Genomic DNA, 19965 nt, shown 5'->3' with positions numbered 1-19965 from the left:
TCGTTTTATTTTATTTTATTTTATTAATAAATTGCCATAATTTCTGGAAACCAAAGCATCATTGCAGACCTAAGCCTTGTTTTTTCTGTTGACTCTCTGCTGAGTTAAATTATCATCACTGACAGGATCATTTGAAGTCATATTAAACAATATGATGTCATTCCACAGCTCACTTACACCTTAAACTACTGTATGTCTCAGAGTGACCCTGAGGTGTAATGTGGTGCAGCCTTTAGGATTGACACGTCACGCTCTGAGGACATTATATAACCTTAGGAAATGGAGCAGAGACTCTACATTATGGGCCGGATCCTGTGTGAGTTCATTGTGCAGAAATGTCCCCTTTCTCTCTTTTTGCACTGGATTCATTTAAGTTGTAAAGGAGCATTGCTGTTTCCTGTCCAGCACAAAGATTTACATCATAGTCCTGTAATGTCAAACATGAACAAAAGCTTAAGGTTTCCCTGTTTGTATGGAAGATGAGGATGAATGGTGGTCAAATACATCAAAAGAAATTTTGCAGAGTACATTCAACATAAAACTCTCTGGGCTGTTTATGAGAGGAACATGCAGGCAGGTGGGTACTGAGGTCAGGGAGTACATCTTCTCTACAGGAGCTCTTCACAGCATCTGTCACTGACTCATACAGTCTGGTTTATGACTCTGACTTCAGACATGTAGGCTTGTGCTCATCAATTCTTCCTCTCCCTTATCATGGTTCTATTTAGCTTTCTCAGTTGTTTGTTTGTTTTATGCTCTTGATGAAGCCATAAGCTAGAAGCCATCTGGACTAGAGACATTCACACAACTGTACATACATTTCTGAAATGAACTGACAGAAACAGTGGATTTCAGGAATAGAATGTGGACACATACATATTCACATCACGCACTGGCCCAATCTCAGAAACCCCTACATTTCCCTTATCCCTTTATCCAAACACTGCCTTTCTGTCAAAACAACACCATCTTCGGTCAGAAAGCCCTCAAGGTGAGCCGCTGATGTGAGTCTGAGTGTGACAGCGGGTCAGGGCAGAGCCTCCGACGCTGCTGCTGCCCCGGCTGCTGTTTGCTCAGGGCAGGCCGACGTGCTAAGCTTGCTGGGTGTGCAGAGCTGCGGCTCGCCCCAGCCCAAGATGTCAAGGAGGAGAGAAATTCCACAGATCCACAGACAGCCAGGAAAACCTGACAGCAGACTGCTGACATCAGCAGCACCAGGGCTAAACCTTATTGTGGACTGACTACGATGCCCGGCCAGAGGTCTGACTGTCTGCGACTCCCAGTCAACAAGCGTCAGAGCCAACAGGCGAGACCACAGTGATACAAGATGGTCAGTCTGTTGGTTGTAAAAACAAACATTACTAAAGAAGAATATAATTAAAAGATTGAACCTTAAATCTAATATACTCCTTATATTTGCCTTGAGGTTCACACAGTTTATTCATATATTACATAAACACATTAATACCATATTGCACATATTGCAGAATCTGTATTTGTTTATTCAAGAAGATTAAAGACATTCAGAACACTCAAAATCTAACTTTCTACTGCTTGCACCATATCATCAAATATGATTTCCCACAGCATTGTGTACTTATTTCCAATTTCCTATATTAATGTTTGAAACTCAGTGACTTCAAATCAGACTAAAGCTTTCTGGGGGCTTATTCAGTCTGAAATAAAGAGTAATAAAACTGCTCTGCTGTGACCTGTATAATACACACTCTGCATGTGTGCACCAGCAATCATTTTCCAAATGATGTGAAATCATAATAGTAATCAACCAAACATTCAGGTTCACAGCAACGTTTCAAGAGAAAGAAAAACATTTTGGTGGTCTTGGATTATACGGATCGAGTCAAAGTGAATCATGAAACGGTTTGTGTCAACATAACCTTTATACCTCTCTAACTGTAATGTGTGTGTAGAGTCTGGAACATACGCTTCCATTTGTAGCTAATTTTGTACATTTTTTCAAAACTTCACTGTCTGGAAATGTGGTTTGTATTTGCTTTTATCCTGAGCTGTTTGTTTACAGTAAAGAGAAGCACCTTTTGAATAAAGCCATACTGGAAATAAGAGACTATTTGTCTCTGCCCTCTCAGTGTCTGGCCTCCTGAAAGAGGAATCAATATTGACACGAGCAGGACCCGGAGTTCCCATTCTGCTCATTTACACATCATTACAGATTTAACCGGTTTCCTTGTTTGAATGAGAAGAATGTGTGCTTAATGGTTCCTGAACATTTCCCCTCAGAGATGCTGTGCAAATATTGAAATGCCCACAAGTCTGTCTGAGTGAACGCATGCTGCTATTAATCCTGTTATTCTTATTATTTTTGGGGCTGGGAGGTCATGAGGAGAAGGAGGAGGAGGAGGAAGAAGTGATGGAGGGCAGATTGAGGGCGAGGAGCTGGGACAGTTTAGCTGAACACATGCAGTTACATTTGGTCTGGTCTAAATGCTAGTATTGTTTTGACAGGTTTTACACATGAGTGTCTGCCAAGCTTTAGGTGCCTGCTGTCATACTGTACATCTGTTCTTCTGTCACGCTCTATGTACAAGGAGATTTATAGCTCTGCAGACATGTACATACAGAATAAAAACACATGCAGACAGACAGGCCCCCCGCCATGAGACATGTCTCCTGTAATGCCACATGTTGTTCTACTGTGAAAGTGAGAAGAATGTACATGGATTTGTTATTGAGAATGAGCAAACATGACACTGGTTTGTACAAATAATGTCCAGACTGACCAGCACAAGCGATCAGAGCGGTTTGATTCTTCACTTCATGACCTGTAAGCAGTTATTATTTGTCATAGAAAAGTTTTTTTTTTTTTTAATAAATAAGACTTTGAAAACTGAAAATGCAACACTTTGACAAATAAATCTAACTGTGTGTTTAAAGGGACATTTTTCTATCTCGCCGCATTTATTTATACTGTGAGGTCTTTGCTGAATATTAATATATGTAAATTAATATCTGTATGTTATATAAAAGAAAGATGGGGCGTTGTGCTGTGCAGTGAATAATAACAAAGAGATACAATGAGATCTTATAATATATGAGTCCGTGAAATGTTATGCACGTCATACATTTGTGGAAAAAAGTGCACAGGGTCAAAAGAAGGTTTTATTTGGTCAGGAGACTCTGCCCTCTCCCCTTGGTGTATGTGCATGTGCGTTTGTGTGAGCGAGTGAGTGAAGGAAATGGTGTTCTATAGGTCTTCTGACACACTTTCTGCCAATGGAGGGAGGTACAAGAATAAACACAGACATACATACACCCTGGACACACAGATGAGCACATAAGTAGCACCATTGTTATGTCCCTCTCAGACTGAGCGTGTAAAAGCATCTTCATTCATTTGGCTATGCAAATAAAAAAAAGAAATGATGTCAATGAAAAGATGTCAATAATGTCAATGATAAGATACTAAAAATGTAAATGATATCAAAATGATCCTATGCAAATGCAAGAGCCCCTGTCAATGTGTATGGTAGGTTATTTTGATGTAGATATATATGATGGCCAAGAAGATAAAGTATTTCTAAGCTTTCTTTGTTTGGATGCGTTTATTCCAAAGCATCACTCATCAGTTTCAACAATGTGTACTAAATATAGCTGTTTATTGAATGTACAGAGTTTTGATCAAACCAAACAACTCAATCTTATGGAAAAACTATCATCTATGATTTTTAATAATCTGATATAACAGCCTCTCCTCATTCCTGGACACAGATTTCCCCCTAGTGGCTGACCGAGCAACTGCACCTTGCCTACACGTTCACTCATTATGACTCAAAAAAATAACTTCATTTTGTCAATCTGTTAAATTAAATCACATATAACTATAATATATTAGTATCTTTTATGTATCTTTGGCTCGGTGTATTTTTTGGGGGGAAAGAGTGGACGCTACGTTTTCCTAATTTCCTGGTGTGACGTCACTCTCCGTTGTCACCGTCTTCGCCAAACCGGCAGGCAGTAAAAGCAGCAGCGCGACTCGTCCATCAGGGGAGATAAGATGGCCTTTAAAACGACACTTAACGTTGTTGCTCTGTTTGTAGTTGCGTCTGTTTCTACTTTTGGCCTGACCGATGCGTCTCCTGAGACAAAGACCGTAGAGTTCAACGTCAAACCGGGAGGAGTGGTGCACACTTTCACCGAGGGGGTTGTAAGTTACCACAAGAGCTTTATGTTTACTTCACACAGCGGCTTGCATCGGTAATATAAACCCGAAACAAAGCACTGTAGACACACCTTTACCTCAGCTATTTACTCTGCTAGTATAAATGTTATCCATCGTGTAGCTTCATGGAAGTCGCTACAATGTTGACTATGAATCATTACTTCACTGAATGAACAGAAACGACCACTTTACGTCTTTTTCTCGTTTGTAAAAGCGACGTGTCTCTGCCTTCACACCGTCCATCCTGATATATTTAGTCTTTGTACGCACGCAAGCGAACAAACTACTTTGTGTTCTGGTCAGCGCTCGTCGCAGCGTGATGACGTAGCAGCCTGTGAGAGGCCGACACGTCGCTGCCTCGGTGCCACAGAGTCGCTGTTGATTGGGTGAAAGAGTGAACGCTCTAAACAAATAAGACGAAGATGATAAAAATGCCTTTCCAATAGAACTAATGTCACTGGTTTGTTAGCCAATCGATCACCATCATCGAACTGATAATCGATCGTTGATAAATTGACAAAAATAATAAATAGTAGCAATTTATTGAGATTACCAGCATCCAAAACAAATCAAAGTATTCGATTTTTACTGATTCAAAGGAGTAGGAAGCAAGCTGCTGGAGGTATTGATTAACTTCCATCAATCTAATCAATGTATGTTATATAGTCTATTTTCTGCTGTGTCTTTGTCAGAAAAAGGGGTCACCTCAGGTTTTTGTAGGCGTCAGGTTTCTTTGCTTGTGTGCAGATGTTTTGTTTGTATTTTATATGTTTGTATTTGCACTTCAAAAAGGATGAAACAACAATAGAGGACAATGAATCATCCAGAGAGTGTAGGAGAGATTAGAATCCCTACGGCTCATATTTTGGGCGTCTCTCCCAGTAGGATGTAAAGATAAGACTGCTTCAGCTATTCTGCTTGCTCAGCCATTCGCACAGTAGATGAAACAAGAGAATAGTAAAAAAAAACGTACATATAAAAGTGGAAATAAGATCTGTGCCATGAATCAAAGGCACAAAGGCGCAAATCAACACAATAAAGCACGACACATAGGGTGAAAGTGAATATTGGGTTAATAAACCATGAGAAACACAGGGAATGGTTACAGAGAGAGAGCCTTTTTCTCTCCAACTAGGTCACCATATTCACCGCAGTGCATTTATTATGGGGTGAATAATGGAAATAATAATTAAAGAGTGCTGCATTAATGTGTGAACGCTTCCTTTATTACAGAGGGACTATGAGTGCTCATTCACTTACGCCTCACAAGGGGGAACCCACGAGGTGAGTGTCTCTCTCTCTCTCTCTCTCTCTCTCTCTCTCTCTTTCTCTCCCCCTTCCCTCCTCTCTCTCTCTCTTTCTCTCTCATGTTATTTAAATGTAAATACAGCAGGTGACATGCATAAATATTCTGCTGCACTCCTGTCTAACAGAATTGGTTGATGAGTGTTGGCTTGAGTGATGACGACAGGCTGTTTTCCTGCTCTGTTTGGAGGTAAGCCTTTGTCTGGTATTAAGGACACACACACAAGCACACACACACTCAAGTTCTGCTGCTGCTGCTGCTTGGACCCCTCAGTGAATTCTTTTCCTTTTCCATGGAGTCACTATGTGATTAAGAGCGGCAGTTTCTAACATGTGTGCATATTTCCGAGGTCCCCGCACGCCCACACAGGTGTTGTTTAGTTATTCTGGCTGATTGGGCCTCTTCTCATGTCGGAGCTGAGGGAGCTGAGAGTCTGCTGATGTCACCAAATCGAACACTTAAAAGCCCGGGACACAAAGACAACAGGCACACAGGTGTTTACGCCGTCGTTTCCTGCTGGTCGCCACTCTGGCTCCTCTGATGGGTTTGTTTGTTTGCACCTGCGAGGGGCCGAACTCCGACCTGTCAAGTCCCGACATGCAGTAGCTCCATCCAAGCTTCAACTCTAATGAGCCCCAACCTATGAAACATCACCTACGTGGACGGCCAGAGCTTTTATATGCGAAAATCTTTACTTAACAAGTTCCTGTCAGCGTGTGGAAATGAGAGTTTGACTTCATATTGATAAGAATTGTGTGTTTTTCTTTTTGTTCCAGGCCCCAGGGGAAGTCATACCTGTTCTTCACTCAGTTCAAAGCTGAATTGAAAGGAACCAAGATTGAATACGCCAATGCATATGTAAGTTACCAGGATGACACACTTTGTACACACACACACAATGAGTTCACACCCCCCTTTTCTCTTAATCTGTAGTCAGATTCTCCTTGTTATTGCTCAAAAGACCTCAGCCTGTGTTCTGATTAAAGCCTACAGTGCAAACTCGCCTCTGCAGCCAAAATACACTCACAGGGCGGAACTTGTGTTGCCTGCAGAAATGTCCGGAAATCAAAGAGAACCGCTTTTGACGAGCAGTTTTGCGTCGCAGACAAATATTAATAATAAACCATCCCCTTCTTCACACACAACACACACACACACACACACACACACACACACACACACACACACACACACACACACACACACACACACACACACACACACACACACACACACACACACACACACACACACACACACACACACTCTGCAGTTTCTTGTGTCCTGCAGTAGCTTGACTTTGCCTTTCGTCGGCTCAGTGGAAGCAGCTGTCAACGCGCTCACGTTTGATCTCGGCCTCAGAGACTTAAAAGAAGGGGAGAGAGCGGAGGAATATGAATAGTGACACCAGCGATCGGTCGGTTCTGGGTTTCGTGTCAACAAAGAGCGAGTTTTATATCTGAGAACCAAACTGTGAAGGATAGAGAAAAGAAGTTTAATGAGTCGTTTACAGAGTTGCGCAGAGCCAGACTTCTGTTTTTGGGAAAGAAAATCAAAGCAAAAAATCGTGATTCCTCAAACAAAATCCAGTTTTCAGTCAATCAAGTGTCTGCTGCAGGATTTCTAAAGCTCTCGTTATCCCAAATTCTTTACTTTTTCACCCGAAATCTTAATCCACCATCACGTCACCCGGGACAACAAGCGTCCCAGAGCTCATAGATGAGATAAGACTAGATTTAAAGAACCACAACACTTTCCTTTAGGACTGGCCTTTACTTTACAGAATCCTCCCTCCACCAAAACCTATGTCTCCATGGAAACCTGTAATGGGTTCCATCCACGTGTCCCCGTACATTCTTCAGCTCCATTGTCCTCTTAATGACGGCCTGAGCTTCGCAGAATCGCATCTGGAGACGTCAAAGTCGTTTATGGCGTTCAGCGTCTCATGGACGCGTAGAGTCCAGTTTTCTCTCCTAAGATCCTTCGCCCGGGCGCACAGTGGAGCTCCATTGTCCGCCTCGATGTTCCTCCCTCCCCGTTGGAGGAACATTCCAGACACTCTGTAGTTATCCAAATCAAATGTCTCCTCCTCTTCCTCTCCTCCTCTCCTCCACCTGCTCCCACTCGGTGTCCTGCAAGACAAAAACACACAGAAAATAAATTCACTTAACGACGAGGCGGTAATAACGCCGACTCGCACACAGGAGAGACAAAGGCACCTGTCACCTCCCCACACACAGCATCTCCCTGACCATTATCTTGTTTTGCTTATTTTTCTTGTCCCCCCCCCTTCTATGCCGGCTCCTTCCTCCTCCTCCTCCTCCTCCTCACGGCTCCTGCTGCGTGCGTCTCCAGTCACAGACGGCGGCAGGTGGACAAAGCGACGTCCCTTTGAAACAGGAGGAATTTATTGTCGGCGACTCAACAGGTGAGCGATTGACGGTACACGCTTGTATTCAATCAAAGTGTGTGTTTATCATGTCAACTTCTCTCTCTCACCCCCCCTCTCTCTCCTTCACGCTCCTTCCATCATGCCTCTTGTCCCCCCCCCTGCTGGTTCCCCTCTTAAAGCATATGCTCCAGCTGTGAGTGGGATGACATTTCCCCCCCCTGAAGCATTATTTGTTGTTATTCCGCTCCTGTATATATTCCCACTGTGGCCACAGTTCCGGATCCCTGATCTGCAAGAATTCACTCACGGATGCCATTTGCGTCAGATTACAGGCTTTGTAGTGCAGAGGCATGTCGAGTGACGAACCAGAGGGGAGCTCACACCTCCTCCAAGGCCAAACAAGCCCAGATACAACAGCTGTCTTGTTCTAATTATAGCGTAGCCTGAAGAGAAAGAAACAACTATAATAATGATAATCATCATCATCATCTTGCAAGGAGTAACAAGACTTTAGAGACTATTAGAGATTGAGAAATAAGCGAATCTCTGCACTGAACTGTATGTATTGTATAGATGTGTGTTGTGTGTTATTGATGATCTCTCCTCTTCCCTTCTGTCTCCCAGTGACCCACAAAGATGGAAAGTTCAACGCTCAGCTCTCCAAGCTGACCGCCATTGGCCGGACCAGACATGACGAGTTGTAACCGGCCCCAAACCAAATCATGTGTTGACCAATCGGATCTAAAGCTCTGAGGCGCCTGCATCAGCCGCCTCAGTCGTCAAGCGGAGGGTGAAAGCGCTCTGGGCGAATAACAACCAAATAGTGCAGCGAGGTGATGATGCGTTCAGCGCGTCAGTAAAGTAATTACAGCCCGGAAAATTGGTCTAAAACATTAGAGCTCATTCTGTTTGGCCACATAATGATCTAGTTGAAGCCTTTTCCACAAGGTAAAGAGCTTCTATAGCTGTTTTTTTTTTTTTTTTAGTTACTGAGGCGAGATGAATTTAATCCCTCTGTGATTTAGTGTCTGGGGGCTTTTAGAGTATAGATCAATATGAAGAATAAGGAAGGATTCATCCATCTTTAGTTAATCCGTCTCTGTGTTAAGTCTCACTTGACCCGGTCACCAGTCGGTACAACTTAAGATTTAAATGACGATTGTGTCTCGAAGGCAAATTTTCCAATCAATGTGAATGTAAAAGTATTGTAGAAACGCTCAATTTCACTTTGATAAAGCAAATGGGAGGGAAATGGAAATGGTTTAGGCGGTGATAACGGCAATCACTAGCATTTTTTATGGTTATTTTCCAGGGCTTTTATCTTTAACTTCTCTGTATTAGTTCAGGTTTGACAAAAACACACGCGCTCACACACACACCTTTGGCTGTCTGTGTGTACGTGCAAACATTCCTGAGCTCCGGTTGAAGGATTTGCTTTCATCTCTCAGCGCCACATGTGTGGATCAGCGAGGATATTGGACAGATTTCTGAAGTGCGTCAGTATCGCACTCCCTTCCTCCCCTCCACGCTCGCTTTGATACCAGGTGGGATTGCCTTTATCTTATTGATCCAATCAGCTCGGATCCACACAAGTGTCCTGGGGAAACGTCCGGGGGATTGATCTTAGATTGGCAGGGGGGGATTTCACTGATCTGATGCTGCCGATGGATTGTGGGTAACATACATACCGCGTTTTGTCTTGGTTTTGGAACTTCTTTTGTCTTCAGGCGATCCTCCGGGTTGTCCCTTTGTCACCGTCTCGGCTCTCTCTCTCTCTCTCTCTCTGGGCTGGCAGCAGGGACGACCTACCTACAAACAGATGCGATCAAAAACAAGATGTTACTTATTTTGTATATTTCCTTCATCTGTTTGTTTGTTTTGATTGCGTTTGATCTACAATGATGTGTGATGGAGGCGTTAATAAAGGCGACACTTTTCCAGAGATAACCCGGCCTGTCTGTCTGTCTGTCATTTTGTCAGGAATGATCTGATTGAACCTCCCACAGCCTTGTTAGAGGGTAAACACGCAACGAGGAGAAATGCGAGAATCTGCATTAAATATTCTGCTCACTGCAGTGCAGCTGGGTCAGATTGAACCTGGGAGCTTCATTTTTATACCCTTTCAAATCTGTCCAAAATTATTTTAGTACCAACACTAATGCATGCATAATTTAAAGTGACATCTGGATTTAAAATATCTGCCTGAGTTTTGTACCAGCACATAAAAAAAACCTAATTTCCTCTCTCACACAACCGGGGACTTAATATTAAAATAAATGTTACAAGGAATTTGTGTCAAAGTCTACACTGCCAGTTTACTCAGTTAACATCTATTGTCCTGCTCTAAATGTTTCTACCAGATAAAGAGCTTCTGGTGTTTCTTCTTCCTCATTTCAGGGGAAAAAGGCTTTGCAAAGAGTGAAATCTGCTAAATCCAGGGGTGCATATGGGAATGTATAGAGAGCGCTGATCTTTGTGGGCTTATAGAGTCAGAGGGGATTTATTCATTTTATGTTAAGCCAGAGGGAAAAATCAGTAATCTTGATTATCCTCAAATTAGAATCACTTGTTTTGAAATCTATGATGCAACCGCTTAATCCTACACTGCAATGCACAATCTGCCAGCACGTATTGTATCTTAATGTAGAATATCATCGTAAGTATAACTGTGCATGCCCTCATTCATCGACATCACTGGATAGGGGAGACAGAATGCTCATCTACCTAAAGGTGCCAAGGCCTCCATAGGTAAATGTTACTTTACTGCTCAGCGCTGACTCAGAGCTGAAGCCTGTGTTACTTTAAAGCGATACTCTTCCTCTTCCATTTAGTTTGAACTAGGTCATTGAAGCCTTCCTCACTTTATAGGGCAGCATTGTCCAAGCAGCAAAGTGGTACTGCAGATAACAACACAGACACAAATGCAGACATTTATGGTTAAATTGTCAGTGGGAAAACACTTTCTGAGGCAGTAGTAAACATATGAGTATCTAGCAAAACTGATTCTGTTCCATATGGATCCATCCTACACAGCAAAAACCAGCAAAAATTTCCCAACTTACAACAAAAGACACTGTCGGTGACCTATTTTCGGATGTAATTTCCCAGAGAAACCGTCAGACTAACACTCTAAACGACCTTCACGTAACCCCCATATGACCCAAAGAGTCACCTGTCCCACGGTGTGAATGAGTCTCAGAGGAGAGATGCAGCTTCACGCCTGTCACTCACTCAGAACTGCAGGAGCGAATACATTACATTACATATTACATTACGGTCATTTAGCAGACGCTTTTATCCAAAGCGACTTACAATAAGTGTGTTCAACAAAGGTAGATAAAAGAACTTCAGAATAAGTGGCGAAATGTCTTCAGGACGAGTTGATCAGCTGCCTCGAACTACGACTGCGACCATAAACTGTAAACCTTCTCTGTTTCCATGTAGAGGAACTCCATGGTTTAGTTAGTAGATCATTAATGCACCAAACATCACATGGCCCCAAACTGTTCCAAGGAACTCCCACTGAGAAGCTTATTTGTAATTAAAGCCTCTTATCAAGAAGTCCAGATCTGTGGCATTCAGGTCCCTGTAGTGCAACTCGTTGTTTCCAACTGCTGGAAAAATGCTGATTGTTTTCTCGAGATGGTTTGCCTAAGACATTTTCCCCTATTAGTTGAGTCACCGTTTCAGAGTCAAATCAGCCATCCAATCAGACTAAGCCCGGTAATGTCGGACAAATAAGGAATTGTCAACGCCGCTGAGCGCTAACTTACATTGGCGCGCGTTGACGAGCTATTTTGTGCGTTTGAGGTATAACAAGAAACTAGATGGCATTTGAATTAAGAGGTGTAATGTGCACATTTTGCGGCGGTGATTGTGATAAATCTGTTTCCGGGAGAACGATGTCAGATGACCTAAACCAATGAATCATTGATTTGCTACAGTAAAACTTTGTAATCAATTGGGTTGGCATTTCAACGTCTCTCTCTCTCTTCCTCTCCCTCTCTCCCGCTCTCTCTCTCTTACACACACACCTGCCCTCCCTCCCCCCTCTCACTTTCTCTTTCTGCATCTCCTGACATTTGGAGGGGAACAGATGGAGATTGTGGCTGGGTGGGTCAAGCTCAAGGCAGCAAAGGAGATGGGATTTTTGTAACACCAGGGCCCCCGTGAAGGGTACAATGAGTGGCCAGCTGCCCCCCTGTCTCCCCTGATACGCACGCAGGCGCCGGGGCGGATGACCCAGTCAGCTCAGAGCCACAGAGCCTTTCCCTTATTATCTGGCCTTGCTAAGTTCCACATATTACGTGACCTTTTCTATCTCCACATCTATCACAGAGCCTCTCTCTCTCTCTCTTTCTCTCTCTCGCTCTCTCTCTCCCGCCCACCCGCCCGCCCCTTGTGCTGTTCATACAGCTGAGCCAAAACTCAGTGTGAGCAGAGCTGTCGTATGGCGCCTCGTCCCGGTTGTAACGCTTGTAACGCGGGTCTGACTGCACAGATTGGCGTGTGCTTGTAATCCCTTCTTGCTTTATTGCTTCATTACAGTTTGTGTTTCAAGAGCGGTGATCTAATTAGTCCCTTTCCTTTGCCCTTTAACCGTGCAGTCTGTGGGAGTGTGTGAGCTTGGGTGCAGAGTGAGCATCTGTACAGGGGCTCCTCTTACCCAAGTAGTAACTCAGGCAGCTGCTGTGACGCCCTGTGTGTGTATGTGTGTGTTCAGTGTGTGTGCGCACTCAAGAGATTTACTATCGGAGGAGAGCGATAGAAAGAGAAGGACATCAGCGTAGCCAAGCTGTTCCTCCTGACATTCTCACCCCAAGTTGCGTCTTCGTCCCATCACCTTGGAAACTTGGTCTGTGCTCAGCCCGGCGAGCCTTAAATCACTTTCCGGTCTCGCGGACTCGCCGCCTGTGCTGTGAATATGGCTCAGTTCGATCAGCCTCCCCCTCTCGCTGCATCGCCTCACACTGTGGTCGAGAGCAGCCTTCGTTTCTCGGGGTATGGAGGAGCTTTGCGGGGCTCCCTGACTTTCTTTGTCTGATCAGAGAGTCTGTGGTGCGGGTAAGGTGGAGGCCTGCGGCCCCTGCGGATGGTTTTGGTTTTGTCTGCCTGCTTCTCTCTGTCAGTTATGGACACAGTTTGAGTTTGTGAGTCAGTGGGTGGGCGGCTGACAGATGGAGGCTGAGTTGATAATGAGGAGAGAGGGTCAGCAGATGGGTGGTCGCCTTGTGAGGTCTGATAAGATCCGACTTTGGTGTCTGCCATGACAGAAGGTTTAAGGAGGCCAAGGGTTGTGTGAGACCTTGGGGTTGCAGGAGAGGGAGGGGAGATGGAGGACTGAAGCTGAGACCCAGGGCTGACCTCTGGCGTGGTGCAGGGGGGCTGATGGAAGTTCACTGTCAGAGGAGAGAGACCAGGAGTGGGCGGACGGACGGGGAGGAAACTGCATCTCTGGGGAGAGGAGGCAAGACCATTGGAGGTGAGGCTTTGAAGGTGAGGTCTGCTCTCTGCGTTGGTTGATGAAGAGAGATTCTGGCTGTACGGCGGCGGTCCGGCTCGTCTCGGCGAAGAACCGAGACCGCCTGTGTATCCGCGCCCTGCAGCCAGCGTGCAAAGGGGCACGGCAGGTGGAGATTGGCTCCTGGTGTGATGATCTCTCCTGAGGGTGCCAGGCCCATTATGGTTGCTGGCCACCGTGACCTCGCTGGAAGTGGAGCTGGGGCTGCTGTCCCTGGGAGGCTTTACACCATCATCTCCTCCCCCTCCTCCTCCTCCTTCTCCTCCTTCCTCCTGCTCCTCCTCATTCAGATTAATGGCAGCGGTCAGATAGTCAATCTGCTCCACCACCTACAAAGTACACAAAGTAACAGATGGTGAGAAATAAAAAGTTTGGTCTGGAAATAAAGTTTGGTTGTTTTTAATGCAAAGAGTTGTTGTTGTGAAGAATACATACATCCACAAAATCACTAATAACACAGAAAAACGAGGTGGGGAATATTTAGAATTTTCTATATTTACTGTACAAACATTTACTTCAGCCTAGAAAGATGACAACTGCTTTAGAAAAATGTGCATCGTGAATTTAGGCGAGTTTCCCAGAGACAGAGATAGTATAGAGGACATAGAGGCCCATCATACATCACACACACAGGGAGACACATGCAGATGCACACATTTACATGAGAGCGCAGTGTGTACGTAATTCACAGGTGCATCATCCACACACACACACACACACAGAGGCACACACACACACGTCGATGGGGGCTGGTGAGATTGGAGAAAATTACACTGGGGAAAATGTTTGACCCATCTCTCCACCTGCTCTATGTGCGCAGATAAATCCTGGCTCCCTGCTGGAACAGATGAATTATTGTTTTGTTCTCTGTGTGCAACAACATCCTTGCTGATGTCAAAAGATGACCTGGTTTGTCTTTTTTGTGTTATTTGTTGCTTTAGCTTGCGTGGCTGAGGCATTACATATTACTTTGAAGTGCGGCGCATATGCACATCAAGTGGGTGTGTGTGTGTGTGTGTGTGTGTGTGTGTGTAGGTGCTGCTTGTTAATGTCAGAAATCACAGAGAGATAAAAGAGCAGAGGACCCCTGCTTTTCAACTGCGATCTCCCAGGAGTGTTTATTAAAGAAGAATGTTTTTGGACCCCTCAGGTTTGCGCACCATCCTAAGGCACCGTGGAAAAGAGACGAGCCACTCAGTTATGTTCCTTTATCTCTGCTGAGTTAAGTTTTATGCTCTGATTCACTGTGAAACTGTTGGCAAGAATCAATCTGACATTCATGTGTGGGCTTCATTAAAGCTTATTCACTGATGTCTTGGCGACTGTAGCTTGAGTTAGACATTTAGTATGAGTACATATTATACATTATAACATATACATAGTCTCTAAGTGACTCACAGCTTCTCTCTCTTCCTAACAGTGATTGATTATTTAATGTGTAAAGAGCTTGCTGCTCTTGCAACAGAATGGTAAAACAAGGCAGCTTTGAAATAAACATACAGTCAAAATCTCCTCTAGTGCTTTATCCCTCTTTGATCTGTGCTTTCTGTTGTGAACATGTCTATTACTATATCCCCCACCCCTCCCTGTGCCCCCCACTGCCCCCTCTCTTTAGCTTATATGCTTTTTATTCAGTTTTACATTAATGTTGCCACAAAACCCTGCACACGCCCTTCAGCTGGCACGATGAGATGATGAGGTTACAGTCTCAGGCTTAACTCGGGCCCGCAGATGCAGATCAAATGCTGAGCGGGTGAGGTGGGGTGTGTGTGTGTGTGTGTGTGCTCAGAGCCGAGATTTACATGTCACCGTTACTGGATGAGGAATACGCGGCAGAGATACTTAACCATAAATGGATTACAAGAAGCTTCTGAGCTATCCAGCTGTGCCTGGAGCAGCATCTGTCCATAAGCAGGGAGAGTGAAAGGGAAAGTGATGATGAGAGTGTGGAGGGGAGGAGGAAAGAAAGGAAGAAAGAGAGAGAGAAAGAAAGAAAGAAAGAAAGAAAGAAAGAAAGAAAGAAAGAAAGAAAGAAAGAAAGAGGGGGGGAGCTGCTGCTGCTTCGCCTAATCTGACAAAGCGTCGTGGCAACAAGCACTAAATGCATTAGGCAAATGGAGCATAACTGTTATGTCCACCTCTAAGAAAATAAAAATCAATTTTGCCAACAATGGAGTATGAGCGGCACCCTGGGCACAGACTCAGAGGAAGAGGAAGGAGTTTTTGCAGTTTGTGCTGGTTTAGATTTGGAGCAGTGATACCCAGCGAGCACACTGCTGACTTTAATGCATGTTAGATTCTGCTGAGGACGTGTATTTCCTACCAGCATTGTTTCATCAAAGTGTGCAGGCCCCCAAGGTTCCTTCAAGGTTTTTCGTTTTTGTAAGCACAACTATGAACATTTCCTTCAGAGGGGAAATGAGGATGCAGTAACCGGGCCGTACAGTTCCTGAACAACAGCGAGGATTAGCAGATAAACTGGTTGGATGAACATGAAAGGAAATGACAAAAAGCTTCAAAATGCTTCAGTTGGTTGGGATTGAATCAAAACACATGTAATGTTTACCTCTTTCATTTCTTGGTGAACGTCCCTCAGCGCTGTCAGAACTTGCTGGAGGTTGCCCACCACTCGTTTAATCTGGGTTCTCACAGCCTTCCTGGTACAGCCCGTTTCCTTCCTCCGCGGCTGCCAATGACCGCTCAGCCCGGGCCGGACCCAAGTCTGGTTCTGGCCCAGGATCGCAATGTTCTCCGAGCTTGGCCTTGGTTTCCTGGGGCCTCGTAGAGTTTGGGTTCCTCTATGTGGCACCTCGGTGGAGAAGATGACCCCGTGGAGGGAACCGGGGCCGCTGAAGCCGTCTACCTTGGGCTCCTTCAGCGCCGTCAGGTCTCTGTAGCTCTGGGAGTTCCTGCTCTGATGTTTGATGTAGCTGAAGCTGGAGCTGAAGCCTTGCTGCCTCTCTGTTAGACCTGAGCTCACCCAGCTGGATGAATGAAGGTCTCTCTGATGGAAGCTGTGTCTAGCATAGTCCCACAGCTTCCCTCTCCCATCCTCCATGCACACTACACCAGGCACCTTACAGTTTGGCTCTTGACCAAGTGTTGGGGGAACAGGAACAGTAACGGGTGCCAGCAGTGGCCCATATTTCCTCACTGAGGGGCTTGTCCCATTATTCTGCGACTGCGAGTGAAGTAGGTTGAGGTTGCTGCTGCTGTTCCTAACGTAGGAGCATTCCGAGTAGAAGTCCTGAGCAGGAGCAGGAGCAACAACAACAGGAGCAGGAGCAGGAGTAGGAGTAGGAGCAGGACCAGGAGCAGGAGCAGGAACAGGAACAGGAACAGGAGCAGGAGCAGGAGCAGGAGTAGGAGCAGGAGCTGAGCTGTTCCCTGGACCCTGCTGCGTGTCCTCAGTGTCTGGCTGAACCTCTGGAGACTTTGGACCACGTTTGGCAGGACTTGCCTCCCTGTGCTTCCTCAGGCTCCCTGGCAGTATGTGGTGCCCCCTGAGGACCACTGGCAGCATCTTGGCCACACCATTGCAGCGATGGTCTCCCTTTTTTTCCCTGTCCTTCCCCTGGAGAAGCTCCTTGGAAAAGAACCCGATCCCTTTGGCTCTCTCCAGCGGGGACAGGTTGTTCCGGGCTTCTGAGCTGGACTTGTACGGTCCGTTGAGCCCCATGTCGCTGCTGCTGCCGTGGGGCTTCAGACTGTTGCGCAGCCAAGGTAGGAAGTGAGGGGTGTGTGACCTGAAGCCTTTCTGCTCCCCAGGCGCTGGAGCTCTGCTGTCAGAGAACATGGTGATGGATGACGTCCAGCAGCATCACAGAGAGACGAAGCGGCAGAGGAAGCGGAGGACTCCTGAGACAGAGAGATCTTCCTCCTCTTTTTCCATGAATCGCCTCCTACCTTTGCCATTAACATAGACTGAATTCACTCTATCAATCTTCCGCCTTTTTCCCTCCTTCTCTCTCTCTTTCCTACTCTCTCTCTCTCCAAAACTTTTATCTGCTTTTCCCCCTCTTAAGCTCTGATCCAGGTCCCACCCACTCGCTCATCCCCCCTTTTTGTCTGTCGATGCCTGTTTCTGATTTGATCCCTTTGGTTTTCCCCTCTTCTTTCCCCTCTGTCTCTCTCTCTCTGGCTCTCCTTCTACTCTTCACTCCGCTGTAGTGCTCTTGAGCCCCTCACCCCCTCATTTGGTCTCAGAGATGCGGAGGGCCTCTCTCAGTCTTCCCCTCTCTCTCTCTCGCCCTGCCTGCCTGTGTCTCACTGGATCAGTAGCAGTGGCAGGCTTCCTGTCTCTACATCTCTCCCTCCCTCCCTCTCTCTCTCCCTCTCTCTCTCTCTCTCTCTCTCTCTCTCACCGACTCTAGCTCTCTCCCTCCCTGTCTCTCTCTCTCTCTCCCCCTCCCGCACTGCGCTGTGCTACCTCCTCTTCTGGCGCTTTCTTCCTCCCACTCCCTCTCACTGCTGTAACTCCCTTTCTCTATTCCCCTTTTCTCTCCCCATCTCCGCTTCTCTCTTTTCCGTTTCTTTCCTTATCAATTGTCTTTTCAACTCCCCGTCTCTCTCTTTACCACCCCCCCCCCCCCCCTGCCCCCCTCTCTCGCCCCCTCTCTCTCTCTCTTTCTTCCCCTCCCGGCCTCTTGTCTTTATCCTGGGAGAACAGCTGAACTTCAATCAAGACACCAATGTTAATAATCCCTGTTAGCCAATGTATACCCACGTGAGTCCCCTGCCTCCGTTCTTATCTGATTACTCCTTCCGTGGCTCAGCCCTTTACAATTAAATGCTGCTTAGAGAACCGGAGGGTGTGTGTGTGTGTGTGAGAGAGCTGGTGAGGGTGGCAGCAGGGAGGGATGGAGGAGGAATAGAGGGCACATAATTGCGACCTATAAGATCACAGATCAGCTCCGGTTTGACAGAAGCCGTAAGCTGCCCAGCTACAAACAGCAGCCTGCCTGTGGCACTGTTTTCCCCAGTCGGTTGCAACTGTCAGCAAATAGTCTCACGTTACATCCCAGATGTTTTGTTGTTTTATTTTCCGCCGCATCTCCAACTTCCATTTGTTCCAATTACAGAGAGACAACTGCTATTTTTGGGTTTATTCAAATTCCAATTCTTGGCTGTCTGGATTGCATTTCTTGTGTCTGACAAGCCCCAAAATGCCTCCTAGGTGCCTTTTCACTCAACTGCGGGCTGGTTGGGTCCCTCCCTCACTGGCAGCCTCCGGAATGAAACAACGGCAGCACAGCCACACAAAAAGCCCTGACAGTTTGTGTCACTCAGCAGCCAGACACTCAAAGTGCCTGTCAGCACACCAATCTATTCCTCTCTGGTATTGCCCTGTTAAAATATGACTTCATTCAGTGACATACAGGTATACGGGAGCGGAGGAGAGAAACTCACAGCCGGCGTGAGTCCTGTCTGCACGTCGACAGGCTGCTGTCAGCTCATAATGACCGCTCTAGATTTGAAAAAACAGCCAAGAGCGGAAGTAATGAAGTGTATTAATCCCTCTAAGCTTCTTGCAAACATGCACACTGGCAAACAAACTCACACACATCACACAGAATCACTAACACGCATAAATATTTCAGTATTTTAATCAGATTAGGTTCTTTCAATAAAGGTAAATTATGGGCTACAATCCTTTATGGAGGCAGTGGCTCAGTGGGTAGTGCTTCTGCTTGGGAACCAGAGGGTCGCCGGTTCGAGCCCCTGCCTAGGTGCCCCTGAGCAAGGCACCGAACCCTCAATTGCTCCCCCCTCTGCAAAGGGTGGTAATGTAATGTAAGTCGCTTTGGATAAAAGCATCTGCCAAATTATCGTAATGTTTATGTGTGATGGATTCCAACTTGATAATAAGCTTCACAATGTAATGTTTTATTCTCGCGAGTGTGTCTGTGTGTGTTCCTGTGTGGGTTAGGACTTGGAGTTGTGCACCTCTTCAGAAAAAGCTGTAGTTTTCCCTCCAATCAGCCACCCACTTTGTGAGGTCCATAAATAACATGGCAGTGAAACGCACAATCATTGCTCATTTTAAAGTCAATGCGGAATAATAAGTACCTGTCACAGTTGCTGTCCATTTAACACTAGTGGAACAGCCTCTCAAGTCCGAGCAACGGCTGCGTTTACTCAATCCATTATATTAATGTGCTCTCTGTGTGTGTGTGTTTAAGTGTAGGTGTGCAAGCGAGCGAGTGAGTGGACTAAAAGATGAAAGGAAATAAGTCCTGGCTTGGATGAATTCTGGCTGAAACTTTTAACCTTGTACTTCTTTCTAAGCGTCTTTTCTCCTCCAAACCGCTCTTTCTAGCGGAGAAGGCGGACGTAAGAGGCGAACATATGGCCTCATCGTAACCTTGCCCCCTCGCCTTCTGTAGCACTTTGAGCCGCCTGCCCGTCCAGGAGCAGCAGAGCGTGTGCAGGGGGGCCACTTAACCAGCAAGCCGCCGCGTGTTGGCTGAACTTTACAACCACTGCGGATAAGAGTTTCCTGCCTGGATGTCTTCAAGCAGAGGAGGGAAAGAGAGAGGGAGAGAGAA

At 45.8% G+C, this 19965-nt stretch overlaps 2 protein-coding genes across 2 annotated transcripts; one reads left to right on the top strand and one right to left on the bottom strand.

Moving 5' to 3' along the window:
- Positions 1-3947: 3947 nt before the first annotated feature.
- mydgf (myeloid-derived growth factor) lies at positions 3948-9239 on the top strand. The gene is made up of 6 exons (XM_076153393.1): positions 3948-4183; positions 5432-5482; positions 5632-5693; positions 6281-6362; positions 7860-7932; positions 8521-9239. Exons 1-6 carry the CDS (start codon positions 4034-4036, stop codon positions 8598-8600), a joined length of 498 nt encoding a protein of 165 aa, XP_076009508.1. The 5' UTR covers positions 3948-4033; the 3' UTR covers positions 8601-9239.
- A 3622-nt stretch (positions 9240-12861) lies between these two features.
- On the bottom strand, positions 12862-17659 carry LOC143002767 (uncharacterized). The gene is made up of 3 exons (XM_076153112.1): positions 15984-17659; positions 13202-13746; positions 12862-13018 (listed from the first exon to the last, which is right to left on the bottom strand). Exons 1-3 carry the CDS (start codon positions 17211-17213, stop codon positions 12862-12864), a joined length of 1932 nt encoding a protein of 643 aa, XP_076009227.1. The 5' UTR covers positions 17214-17659.
- Positions 17660-19965: the final 2306 nt, after the last annotated feature.

Source organism: Genypterus blacodes, unplaced genomic scaffold (genome assembly GCF_046128005.1).
Source record: "Genypterus blacodes isolate CSIRO-AG114 ecotype Tasmania unplaced genomic scaffold, CSIRO-AGI_Gbla_v1 ptg000058l_1, whole genome shotgun sequence".
In the NCBI taxonomy this organism is placed as follows: Eukaryota; Metazoa; Chordata; class Actinopteri; order Ophidiiformes; family Ophidiidae; genus Genypterus; species Genypterus blacodes.
This window is presented reverse-complemented; position numbering and strand designations above follow the sequence as displayed.